The 13,840-nt window shown below is 48.5% G+C and overlaps 1 protein-coding gene across 2 annotated transcripts in view; it reads right to left on the reverse strand.

Moving 5' to 3' along the window:
- Positions 1-13,434, reverse strand: part of WHRN (whirlin) — a 90,921-nt gene extending 77,487 nt beyond the window's left edge. For both annotated transcript variants that reach the window (XM_055579447.1, XM_055579448.1), the window contains exon 1: positions 12,600-13,434. In XM_055579447.1, the coding sequence (XP_055435422.1) occupies positions 12,600-13,217 (618 nt within the window). In that variant the 5' untranslated portion in view covers positions 13,218-13,434. The remainder of the gene's footprint in view (positions 1-12,599) is intronic.
- Between the last annotated feature and the right edge of the window lie 406 nt (positions 13,435-13,840).

Raw genomic sequence — 13,840 nt, forward strand, 5'->3', positions numbered from 1 at the left:
GAGTGGGTTGACATTTCCTTCTCAAGGGGATCTTCCCGACCCAAGGATGGAACCCACATCTCCTGCATTGGCAGGCAGATTCTTTACCACTGAACCACTTTGGAAACCCCTATGTATGTATATACAGCTATACAAACACTAAATATGCAAAGGGGTTCAACTTCATTATATAAATTAGAGTAGGATATTATATAAATTAGAGGAGGATACATTTTGTCTATCAGATTGGCAAAAATGGAAAAGGAATATGATATCCAGTGTTGGCAAGGCTGGGGGAAAATGAGGCATCTCATACACTGCTAATGTTGGAGGAGGGACTGTAAAAAAACAAACTCTTCCCCAAGAGCACTTTGGCAACAGTTAAGAAGCCTGAAAAATCTGCCTATTCCCGGAGCCAATGCCACCTCCAGAAAGACAGTCCAAAGAATTATTAGAGATGCGCTTCAATATTAATGTACAAGGATGTTTAAAGCAGAAATAAAGATAAAGCTTTAAAAAAAAAAACAGTCCACAAGAAGAAATTGGTTAAATAAATCATGTATCTCTTTGTCGTGATATATTATGCAAGCATTAAAAATCATTTTGAAGAAATATTTATCAAGGTGGGAAAAAAAAACGTTTGTGATACATTGTCTGGTGAAAGAGGCAGGCTTCATGACTATGTTCAGAATGGCAGTTTTCTAGGAGGTTCCCAGGGCAAATTTACAGGCACAGACACACAGGGGACTGGAAAGACAGGAATCAATTGTCCACAGTGATGGTTTAAGGGGGGATTATCAAGATTTGGGGTTTCTTCCTTTGTGTTTTTCTGAGTTTCTAAGTTTTCTAAATGGAACCTATCTCTCTTAGGTAATTAAAACACACACACTTGTGCACACACATACACATTGGTATTTTAAAAGCTCAGACAGACTCCTCTGCTCCTGTTTCCTATGAGCTAAAGAAAATGGCCTTTGACGCACCCAGTCTGCGATGGGGCTGGCAGCCACCAGTCTTCTACGCAAGGCCCGGCAGACTCTGTCCTCATCCTCCCCAGAGGGCAGACAGCAAGACAGATTCAAGCCTCCACCAGTCAGTGAGAGGATTTCATAAGTTACGGGTTTATCCTAATGGGGGTGGAGTTGAGGTCACAGTTATCTATTTAAGGAATTTCCATAGACAATGCACAAAATAAAATCCTGACAAAGACCAGGGCATAGTGAGAGGGATGAGAGAAGGGACAAGGAAAGAAGCAGCGTGGCCGTGCCACCTCTGTAGCTGCCATCTAGTAAATGACACGCATAAAGACTTCCTGGGAAGGGGTAGGGCGGCCACGGCCTGGGTTGTCTGGCTCCTTGTGGCTTTTCTTGCTAAGTGGAAAAAACTGGGGGAAAGACGTACATTTACTGACCCAGCTCTGACCAGCACCATAGCTCATGCACCCCGCTTCTCAGTTATTAATAGAAGCTGTCGAGGGCAGTGGCTGTGAGCAATGCTTTGGAGGCAGAAAGACCTGGGTTCAGATCTTAGGCCTGCCACCTCCCATCTGTATGCAGGCAGTCGATCACTTCCTATTCCAGATGCTGTTTCCTCTCCCTGGGGACTGTGTGAAAAGTCAATATGCGAAGCCCCGGCAGAGTTTCTGGAGCCACACGGAAGACCCTCCATGTGGCCATACGTATTAGTGTGCTCAGTATTGCAAGCTTGTAAGCATCTTGTGTTACATGTTTTATACCAAGTAGAACATCATTTGGCAGGAAAACAGACCCCAACCCAGTGGGTAATCATACAGTGTTCGAATGAATAGATACGGGCGGTGCTTCAATACATTACCTGTACGGCCATCAATATGGAGGAAATTGAACAGAGAAGGAACACAGAAGCTTAGTAACTTGTCTGCCATTTGACTACTCTTTTCATCACAATTTTATGGAAAAGGAATCTGAAAATCAGAAAGGTTAAGAAGTTTGTTCAAGACCCTACAGGTCCAAAGTGGCAGAGTTGAGCTTGGAACCCAGAATGTCTGACTCCAGAGCCCAGATTCAAGCACAGTAGGCTGCTCCCTCTCTCTGGTGTTGGGGTGATGGTCACAGTCCCTCAAATGGACAAAACCTGGGTTTAAATCCTGGCTTTGCCATTTTCCATCTTGGTGACAACAGGCAAGTGACAAATTCTTGGCAGTTTTGCAAAATTAAGTGAAAAACATGGTGCCTATTAATAAGGCTGTTGTGATGGTCAATGAATTTTATATATACAAAGGTTATTACTGTTCACAGAGCAACACTAGGAAATACATACTCTGTAATGATGAGAGAAAAGGAGGCCACCACCCAGAGGAAGCAGAGGGGAGAAGAGAAGGTTTCCCATAGATGGAGTAGCTGCCTGTGGCCGGCAGGTCTTCTAGGGGGAGGCACAGGGGCCATAGGACCATGGGAGGAGAGAAACGGAGCCTTGCTGCTTGTCTGACCCAGTGTGAACTACACTCTGGCACAGCTGGGGAAAAGGACTGTCTGTGGGTAAGAAAGGATCGGATCATGAGCAGCCCAAACGTCAGGGTCAGGAGCTCAGCCTCTGCCCCACAGGTTCCCAGCTCCACTGTGAGGCGCTAGGCAGACCCAAGTTTCTAAAGTTCACTTTGCGTCCAGGACGTGGAATGGACTGGCGAGTAGATGAGCAAGATGGGAGACAGACAGGCGGACAGCAGGGAGGCCTCTGCCGTTTGGCAGTGGTGATAGGGGTCGGGGGGAGTGGTCTGAGACCTGCTGGAGAGAGGTCAGGCCGGAGAGTCGAACTCACCACGAGCAGGCGCAATCCACGACAGGGATCATGGAGAAGCTTTCGAACTGTGGTGTCAGAGAAGATGCTTGAGACTGCAAGGAGATCAGATTAGTCCATCCTAAAGGAAATCAACCCTGTATATTCATTGGAAGGACTGATGCTGAAGCTGAAGCTCCAATACTTTGGCCACCTGATGCAAAGAGCCGACTCACTGGAAAAGACCCTGAGGCTGGGAAAGACTGAGGGCAGGAGGAGAAGGAGATGACAGGATGAGATGGTTGGATGGCATCACCGACTTGGTGGACATGAGTTTGAGCAAGCTCCTGGAGATGGTGAAGGACAGGGAAGCCTGGCATGCTGCAGTCCACGGGGTCACAAAGAGTCGGACACGACTGAGTGACTGAACAACAGCAGAGAGGTGCCATCAGAGGGTCAGAGATAAGCCAGGGCTTCCAGGCCAATAATACAGAAGAGCTGAAAACGTAAGTAAAAATAAATACACTAAAGGGAGGAACAGATCCTGTTCAGAGACGACACAGGTAGAAGATGGGTGAAGAGACAGACATTTGGGGAGAAAGAGGAAGGAATCTGTGGGTGACCTAAACATTCTGATATGCCCCGTTGACTTAAAAAATGTCAGGATTTGGAGGAACTCTTGGAAGGGGGAGATGGTTCAGGAGAGTTGGGGAAAAAATCTGGGAGAGGGCTGGGGAACCCAAGAAGAAACAGGAAGGAGGAAGAAGAGAGAAGAAGAAAAGGATAAAGATGATGCTGAGTCCAGACACACCAAAGGACCCCACACCCTCTATCTGGGTCTGGCAGGACAGAAATGGAAGAAGGAAAACCCATCCCCAGGGACTTATGAGCAAAGTTTCTGATAGCTGGATCACTTTTCTATTCTCTTATTAATCAGAAACCTCTTAGTGAAGCCTAGAACACCATTTCAGAAGTGGTTCAAATAAACTGCAGAGGGTTTTTTTTATTAAGAGTGGATGCCCTTGTTGTCAAATTACCACTTTCACCTGTATTAACTGCTTAAATGGGTTCTGCAAACAGCTTTATCTCCTCCACCTACTCATCAGGGCCCCTGGGGAGCCCATCAGGGAAGGATGCTGGGGAACAAGGCTGGGGATGCAGCTGACCAGGGGGGCTGTCACACACTGGCCTCTGGGCCACGCATCTATCTTGCCTCCTCACATTTTTAAGGGAGGTCGAGACATACAATTCCACTCAACACCTGGGCCTGATGACTGCTGCAAAATGAAAACGCAGATGCTGACATCCAGATAGGAGCAAATACATTTTTAAAGAAACTCTGTCTATGTGGGAACATTGATTACATTTAGTAAATGACCCTGCAATTCAAACAGTTACGATGGAACACGAGAGCCTCAAGTTCCAAAATTTTCTGCCAAGTATATTTTTGCTTTAAAAAAAAAAAAAAAAACAGGCACAACAAAAAACTGTCAAAGCCAAGCAAATTCAGTCGATAACATTTTCCATTTCACTTCTTGCAGTGGGACCTCCACGGCCTTATTTCTCAAACTTTTGATGTGCAACAGTGTCAGTAACCTGTTCGTGAGGGCAGTGAGCCGGGCTCACCGGTGGGGGAGTCTGAGTCACAGAGAGGCAAAGGGAGTTAGCTGCCCAAGGTCACAACCAAGTACACTCTCAGATGAACCCAGGTCCATCTCCAAAAGCTGCCTCTTGGGTACAGACCTCCCTTCCCTTGATTTTCCAATTTATCAGCTGACCTTGCACATCTGGGATTGTGCTCTGAAATAGTTAAAGATGGGGACAGGGTGGATCCAAGTCTCTGATCAAATCTTTGTGTGGATAAATGGGGGTAGGGAGGGGAGGAGGGGTGGAATCCAAAAGAAAGACAGGCTTTCCAAACTTCAGAGTGGTTAAGAATTGCCTAGGGGGCTTGCTGGGCTTCCCTGGTGGCTCAGTGGTAAAGAATCTGTCTGCCAATGCAGAAGATATGGGTTCGATCCCTGGCCAGGGAAGCTCCCCTGGAGAAGGAAATGGCAACTCACTCCAGTATACTTGCTTGGAGAATTCCAAGGACAGAGGAGCTTGATGGGGCTACAGTCTATGGGGTCGCAAAAAAGTCAGACACAAATTAGCAACTGAACAATGGGGGCTTGTTAATTTGTGAATCACCTCTTCTAAGGCCCCAACTCCTGGGTGTTTGAAAACTCCCTTTGATGTCACTGTACTCTCTTCTTCCCTGTAGCCTGCATCTTTAAAGTCCTGTAAAGAGGACATCTTGGGACCTGTTTATGGGAGGCTGATGTATTTGCTTTGCACTCAAAGTTGAGAGGATGCTGATATTATGAAAACTCAGGTAGAGAGGAAAAATAACTATGAAACTGGCTGCCAGCTGAAGCAAAGCCACAGCCAATTTAGCAGCAGGAACACAAAGTCTCAAAGGGGGAAGGAGGCAAAGGGGCTGGGACTGGAAAAGAAGAAGAAGGGAAAAAAAAAGAAATTATGCATTCTCAGATAAAGCAGCTTTGAAACACACATGTGATTAACAGAAACTTGCCCTTCACCTAAAATGCTGAGGTTTCTTGAAACCCACCAGAACAGTGTTTCTTTTTTTTTTTTTAATAACAAAAAACCAGAAGATACAGAAGATATATCTCACCCGAAATTGGTTCATTGATTGCTTCAGAATGCATAAATGGTTCTATTTTGGAAGCTCACACAGTCAGGCTGTGGAAATAACCCACTTTTGGGGAATGTGATTTTAAAATTAAGAGCAAAGTGACAAATGAAATAACCGAAGGGGTCTCATAGGGTAGACTTGGGAGGGTAGAGGACAGGAAAAGCTACTGCCCACCAAGTCAGACTACACTTTTTTAAAGACTTTTCATTGAAACAGTTTCCTACTTACCAATGTTTTCACACTTGTTCAGTCATTTGATCCCTACAGCCCTGGGAAGGAGGCAGGTGGGAGATTGCTGTTGTTGTTTAGTGGCTAAGGTACGTTCAACTCGTTCGCGGTAGCTATGCCCATTTCACAGTTGCAAAGCTGAGGTTCAGAGAGACACATGACCTGCCTGCAGCCACACAGCTGATTTCCTGGCACACAACACTAGAGTCGATGGCTTTCCTTGAGTTTTCTATTCAGCACCCACTACACTGCAACCCCCAGACTTTCTTAAGCTATTACACTCAAGAACCAAGGTGTCCTGAACTCTCCAGCATGGCATTCGTAGTAAGAACATTCCATTCATTCAGCAAATATTTATTTATGTATTAAAACACCTACTCTGCACCAGTCACCGTGGAGGTATTGGGGTATGTGAGTGAGCAATGCAGATCAAATTTCGGTTCTCACAGAGCTTACGCACAGTGGGGAAAGCAGATGATAAACAGTTAAAATGTCCTTCTAGTAGTGACAAGTGTGCTGAAGGAAATTGAAGCAGGTTATGAGGATGGATGCGGGGGAGTGTGGAAGCCGGCGATGCCTTTGGAGAGGGTGGCAGGGAGGCAGAGGCAGGCCGGTATCACAGCTCTTAAAACACTTGGTGTCTTGTGCCTATGAGTAGTTCCAAGTCTCCCTCATGACTCCCTGAGGGCAAAGGCTGTATACATTCATCTCTGATTTCCAAGTACCAGCCTGGGTGCAGTAAGTGCTGTTCAGAGCACCTGTGGACAAAAGACTGTGCCTGAAACAGGAGGACTAAAACATGCTGCTTTCTCTAGATGTGTGAGCATCAGACTCCCCACTTGGTCGAATGAAGCCTTTGAAAGACCCCCTGAATGTCAGGCACAAAATGTGCCTTTTGCCTGCCTTCCAGCAGAGGGCTGGCACTGCCTTCTTTGTGGATGGCTGTTTAACCCTAGGGCTGAGTTCCAGGGTAGGGAGGTAAGGCAAAAGGGCCACTGAAGTCCTGATCCCATTGGTGACTCCAGCCTAGTCAGTTTTACCTCCTTGAGCACCAGGCTCCCGACTTCCCTGCCTCCCCTGGGGGGCAGAAAGCATGAAGCAAACAGTACAGGCACACTAAGCCTCTTCTCTTCCCAACAGTGTTCTGGTGATGCAAAGTTAAAATACAAGCCCCAAGGGGCTGCCTCCTGCAGTGATGCCAGGAGTGCACAGGAGCGGAATGCAGAGTCTGTTTCCTGCTCTTTGCACCCTTTCCATCCGCCCTGCTGGAAAAGTAAAATGGCAACGTCTGCAGCCCAGGAATCTTGAAAAGGTGGCCCCCACCCTGGGGGGTGCAATTAGAACTCCTTGTGAGCTCTATGTTAACATCAGATTCTTGCTTGGGGTTTTTTAAAGAAACAGAAAGAAAAAGAATTGGCTTTGAAAGATCTGTATTGCAGCCTCCAGCTACCTCTAGCCATGAAATGCCATTCTTCCCATCAGAGCCTCTGGTCTGGAGTCCCTAAACGGTGGAGACCAGACGCTGTCCTTCCAGGTCATCAAAGAACCTTGCGGGAAAGCCAGTTGGAGCCTAATCCCCATGGATGACTGCTTCAGTGCAAAGCCCTCTGAAGGACGGCGAGGGGATTACGACTCGGAGAAGCATGTGTGCGGTGAGCACGAGCAGACAGGCAGGCGAGGGGCTGCGTGCGTTTGACAGGTGCATACAGGCTGTGTGCCCTGTGGCTGGAGGCAGGCGGATGTGGGAGGCAACAACACGGACAGAATCCAATTGGTCGAGGGTTAAAGGATCATACTTATCTTGGCAGCTCCATCCACATGATGAATCTGTGGCAGGTAATAAACATTGCCGTTGGTCGGGAGGGGGTGGGGTGGCAGAGAAACAAGAAGCTAGCACTGGAGTGATTACTATCTGTTTCCTGTCCAGCTTAAGTCAGGAGGCAGGAATCGTCTACTATAAAAATAACAATTCTGAAAAAAAAAAAAAGTGTTCTCTTCTACCTTGCAAAATGCTCCTTTGATTTGAACAGTAAATAACCAGTTGAAAGGCACCATCATTTTCTAAAGCCTTCAGGATCTACTTGAGCCAAATAAATACACAAGGTTAAATTAAAGAAATGGACTCTCTCAAGGTACTGCATCACACTCTGGATCCAGCAAGCAAACATCTATTCAATAAAGGTTTTATTAATAGTAAGCTTTCACATGTCATGGCTGGCAGGACTCAGAGGACCCAAGAATGAATGCAGGGCCAAAGGAAAGTCTGTGTGTCCTCATGAACACATTAGCCAGGGTTTTCCAAACTGGAAGACAGGAATGAGATAGGGAAGGAGGAGCTGCGTTTCAGACACCAAGTTGGAAGCGGCAATAATTTGTCATGGCTTCAGCTAACCGTGTACAATGTGAAAATGACAAATGTGTCGTTTAGAATGTGCCGGACCAAATACAATAACATATTATTATGGGCAGATTCTCCCTGGGTTATTATGCAAAGGAAGGGAGGGTGGGATAACTCTAATTAAATGAAAGGGCCAGCCCCTGCTTTAAACTTCTGGAACATTTCAAATTCTAATATGCTCCTTGGATGTACCCAGCGGTGGTGGGGGGTGGAAAATCAGAGACTGTAATAAAGCTGTTTAATTTTTATCGAGATGCAACTCAAGCATTCATAGACACATCCCAGTAACACATAGATACCCCTCCATTTCTACTACCCGATGAATCAGGGACTCAGAAAGCAAGCCAAGCGGGTGAGTGAATTTGATTTTGAATACTCGCAGGGTGGTGCTGTGCATGCCACAATCTAACTGTCGCTTTCTCATGTACCCTGGAATGTCACAAGGGCTAATGTTCCTGGGCTGAGGGGAGCAGTCAAGTTCCTATCAGCACAATGTGTAACCCACCATTTTTTTAATTTCGTAGCAGGCTACCCAAAAGTGCCAAGATACTTGTCTTCCAATCCTTAGCCAACTTCCTTTACTCTGCCTTAAACGAAAGCAATTCCAAAAGAACAAAGAAACCCCCACCGAGTTAGACTTCTAAATGCCTTCTGGGTGGTACATATGAAGCAAACCACAGATTGTCTGAGCTGGAAGGGACCTTGGGCAGTCCCTGGCTCATCCACCCAGGACCCAGAGAGGGTCCGTGACTGGCCCAAGGTCACACAGCAAATGTGCAGCAGAGTCCAATACAGCATCCTTGGCCTGGGGACTTCATGGCCAATTTATCAAGCATTTTTGGCTGAAAATCTTTGAAAGGTCTTCTTTTTTGTTAGTGTTGGCTTGGCTCCTGTTCGTTCAAGATAGACTTTTCAAAAATCCAACGTTTCAACATAATTGCAAATAGTAAATGGCTTGCCTTATCTGCGCCTGTCACTGCTGATTTAGCAAATAGGCTTCAAGAGAGGGCTGGGAGCTTCAGCAGACAGAGGATAAAGTCCTCCCTAAATTCGCTGTAACGGTGGATACTTGATTTGTCAGACAGAGAAGTGGAAGAACCTTTGTATATTCAATCTCCTCTGTTCACTGAAAGGAGGTGACCCTCTCTGATTCATAAACTATTAAGTAACCTGATTTCTAAAATTTAATTTTATTTTGACACACACACACACACACAGGTGTGCACGCGCACATTCTCTCCTTTGAGAAGCTCAGAGGATCTTTTCCCCCTTTCTACCTGCAGAAGAAAAATAAAGATTTAAAACTGAAGCCATATTGCCTCAATAGGCAAGTGTCTACTGACAGTGAACAGAGAAGGTAAAGGTGGCATATATTTACACACAGTGGAATATTATTCAGCCACTAAAAAAGGAAATCTTGCATTTGTGACAACACAGATGAACCTGGAGGGCATACTAAGTAAAACAAGCCAGACACAGAAAAATATTGTATGATTTCAATTATAAATGGAATATAAAAACGTTGAGCTCACGAAAGCAGAGAGGAGGATGGTGGTTACCAGGGTCTAGGGTTGGTGGAAAACGGGAGATATTGGTAGAAACTTCCAGTTATGAGTAGCTTCTGGGGATCTAATGCACAGCAAGGTGACCACATTTATTAATAATAATTCTAAATTGTATTCTTAAAGTTTTCTAAGTGTTTACATCTTAAGTGTTCTTACCACAGAAATAAAATAACATGTAAAGTGATGGATATGTGAATTAGCTTAATTGTGGTCATCATTTTGCAATATAAAGGTGATCAAATATCCCACATTCCATTGTATACCTTAAATAACCCACTCCAGTATTCTTTCCTGGAGAATCCCATTGACTGAGGAGCGGGGCAGGCTACAGTCCATAGGGTCGCAAAGAGTCAGGACATGACTGAAGCAACTTAGCATGCAACAACACACCTTAAATATATATAGTTTTTACTTGCCAGTTAGTTACACTTCAATAAAACTGTGGGAGGAAGCAAAAAATAAATGAATACAATTGAAGAGGAAAAAGGAAAACATATCTCCTACTAAAGGCAATGTGGTATCCTGGAACAGGAAAAGGACAGAAGCAGAAACACTGATGCCATTTGAATAAAACCCGAAGTTAAAAAATCCCTACACCATAGCTTTTAAAGAGGGGCTGGCAGTGCAGAAATCCTGATTAAGGGCAGCAAAGTGGGGCCTCCCAATTTGGAGAAGCTGGGGCCTCCTTGGACTTTCAGTTAAGGGGACTCTGCACCCTGAATTTTGTGGAAATGTGTCAATAGCTGCACGTGTTCTAAACTGTCCCTGAAATCCCCGCCCATCCTGCATGCCTAGGGCTCCTGAGGCCTCTGAGATGAGGTTCCGCCTCCTCCGTTTTAAATTCCACCCATGGAAAGTCCGTCCCCCTCTCGTCCCTGGAGTTAAGGTGACACAGAGCTGCTCATTTGCCTGTTGCTTCTGAAGGGTCTAAAGGGGTGTGTTCCAGGCAGGTTAAACGTCTGGCGTTGGTCGGGAGGAAGCGGGTCACCCAAGAGGATGGTGTTCCCCCAGCCTGTGCAGGGAAAGTTTCAGGGACAAGGAACTGCCTGGCTCCCACTGGCTCCCACCTGTCCAAGGGCTGTTCCGCTCTGATCAACCCCTCCCTTCGGCAAGGGAGTTCTGGAGCTTCAAAAGCTATGCCCAGTGAGTTTAAGTCTGACTCCGGAGGCAACAAGAGTAAGTTTACACAAGCGAAGGCCTGGTGCCCGGGGGCAGCAGCACTTTGGTGTAGTGGAGGGAGGTTGGGGAGAAGATGCAGGGCGCCATCGACAGATGGGGAGGGCACAACGGAAACTCTGGAGCGTCTCCAGTCTCAGAGGTGTGGCTGAGTCTGGGGTAGGAACTGAAGGGGCACTTGGTGTTTTTAACGCCCAGGTTTCCTGAGGCCTTTCCGAAGTCTATCACCTCCTGACGATTAAGCTACCCGAGTCCTTTTAAACTGCCACTAAAATTGAATCCACGTTTATAAATGACCATTTGGATCAAATATCTTTCAAGTAAAAATTTGTCATCTGGGAACTCCAGACCTTTCAGGATCAAAGGCTAATGGACTATTTCTTTTTTTAAAATATGTGGAATGTCAGATAATGGGAAGAGATGAACTGTTGGGGGGTGGGGAGGAGACAGAGAGGAGGATGTTTGCCTGGAAACCCAGAGGGAGCTTTATCCTCAGTACCCCCAAGCAGTGTGAACTCGTCAGTCTTTTTTCTGGGAGCAGCAGGGAAGTTTCTAAAATCCTCAGGGGCCTCCCTGAGGGGCAGATAGGTCAGGAAGCAGAGGGAAGCCAAGGTCAGAGGATGGTTGTGCCCTGGGTGAACAGTCAGGAAATGAGCTCTAGAGGCACCTAGAGCAGGTCACAGGTCATTAACAGACACGGGAAACAGCCCAGGGACCTCTGCTGCCTGAGTGTTTCCCAGCAGCCTGCGTTCCCTCCGCTGGAGTCCAAACACCTGCATGGAGGGGACCAGAGACTTGGATGAGGGATGGGTGGTGAGAAGCTGGGTCAGAAGCCTGCCCAATCCCCTGGGAAGCATTTTCCTTGCAGAAGCAAACTGTGCCACTGTTCCTTTTCCCCAAAACTCTTCACTTCTTGACACAAAGGTGGTGTGTGCGTGTGTGTGTATGTGTGTGTGTTTGCGCGCATGCGCAGGGCATGTACCTGCAAAGCACTGCTGAATCCACACATAAACCAAACACTGTCCCATCTCTTACTTCAACTGATTTTCAACAGCCCTGGGCATGAGATTAGCAAACACATACATTCCTTTAAAGAGCATGTTAAATTCCTAAGAGTTAGTTGTAATGAGGTTATTTTTCTCAATTAACAGACACAAAAAGCACAACTACTCTCCGGGGGTGGGAGATTTATTCTTGACATTCAGGCAAACACCCCCTTTCCATCAAGGTTAGGGACACTTATGGTCCAAATGGAGAACCAGAGGTTCTGAGGGACCTGTCCCAGGATACACAGCCTGGTCCATAAATAGCAAGGTCAGGCCAGACCTCTGTGGGTCACCAGCACAGCCTCCTTGGACCACTCTGGAGTTAACAAAACTTTCAGGAGCAAAAGCCTCCAGAATAATGAGAATAACAACAGCAGAAGGGGAGCTCGCCCACTGATTACTAACCATATGCCAAGCAGACACAGTACCTCTTTTAATGCTCATAAGAATCCTTTTCCCACTTTGTGGGAATCATACCTTTGCAGGAGCGTTTGATAATGCCTGTCTCCCGCACACTAACCTTTATGCCCCATGAAGGCAGGGTCCATGTCTTTTCACCCATCACTATGTCCCAAGTGCCTGGTATCTATTTGCTCAAAAAACCCTAGATGTTCGTGTTTTAAGGAAATACTTATAAGAAAAACGGGGCCCAGAAAGGTCAAGCGATTTGGCTAAGGACACACAGCATGGAGTTACTACTAATATGAGGTGCTTCGCCACTCTGCCCCGAAGTCAACCCCAAATCAGAGCCCTACCTTGACGGCTTCAGCGTGGGTCACTCGGGCCAGGGATTTGTCGTTGACACGCAGAATCTGGTCCCCGACTCTCAGCCCCTCCTTCTCGGCCAGAGAGCCCGGCTCCACCAGCGACACATAGATGCCCACGCCATGCTCTGAGCCCCCGCGGATGCTGAAGCCCAAGCCCTCGTGGGCCTTGGCGCGCCGCAGGCTCACCAGGCGCACCTCCCCGGGCCCCGCGCCGTCGGGGCCGCCCCAGACGGGTTGCCTGTAGGGGGTGGTGGCGGGCAGGTAGAGGCCCTCCGCCGTATACTGGTCGAAGAGCAGCTGGTCGGAGCGCGGGATGACCAGCCGCAGCATCGGCAGCAGGCGCCGCTTGACCGGGCTGTCCAGCAGCACGCGCAGGGTGCGCACCAAGTCGAAGACGTTGCGGCGCGCGTGGTAGGCGTTCAAGCAGTGCGTGAACTGCTCCCGCTCCGCCTCGCTCAGCAGCGCGGTCAGCGCCTGGTGCAGCTGGCGCACGTTGGCAGACAGCAGTCGCAGCCCCGCGCCCCCGCTGCCGCCCGCCCCGGCCGCCGAGCCCAGCGAGCCGGTGGAGGACGAGCCCACCGACAGGCCGTCCAGCTGCGCGTTCATCTCCCCGCCGAGGCCCGGACGAAATCGGGGCGCGCGGTGGGACACCCGCGGCACTCGCCGGCACTGGCGCGACAGCTGGATCCCGGGAGCGCGGAGATCGCGGCTGGAGTCTGGGTCTGGGAGCTGAGGATGGCGGGGTGGGGGGGCGCCGGGGGATTGCCGAGACAGGGGCTGGATCCGGGAAGACCTGGAGAAGGCTGGAGTCTAGGTTTGGAGGGCACGGAAAAGGTGCCTTAATCCTGGGGCGGGATCGCGGAGACCAATGCTAGATTCCCGGGCGCGCGAAGACCGAGGGGGTCGCGAAACTGGAGTCCAGAGGACGCGGAGACAGCGGCTGGAGTCACGGCAAGGCGGAGACGGCGGCGGGGTCCCCAGGGACAAGGAGTTGGCGGCTGGAGCCCGGAGGTCGCGGAGACTGCGGCTGGAGTCCGAGGGGACGAGGAGAGAGCAGCTACATTCTGAGGGGCACAGAGACCACGAGTGGCCAGAGCCGGGAGGAGGGGTGCAGCAAAGCCGACCGCCCCGTCACACCATACCCGGGGCTCCCCCAGCCGGGACGCCTGTTCCTCTCGGGCTGGGGGACCCCGAAGTCATAAATTGGGGTGGGGGCGCTCTAGACCCGG

Source organism: Bubalus kerabau, chromosome 4 (assembly GCF_029407905.1).
Source record: "Bubalus kerabau isolate K-KA32 ecotype Philippines breed swamp buffalo chromosome 4, PCC_UOA_SB_1v2, whole genome shotgun sequence".
Lineage (NCBI taxonomy): Eukaryota > Metazoa > Chordata > Mammalia > Artiodactyla > Bovidae > Bubalus > Bubalus kerabau.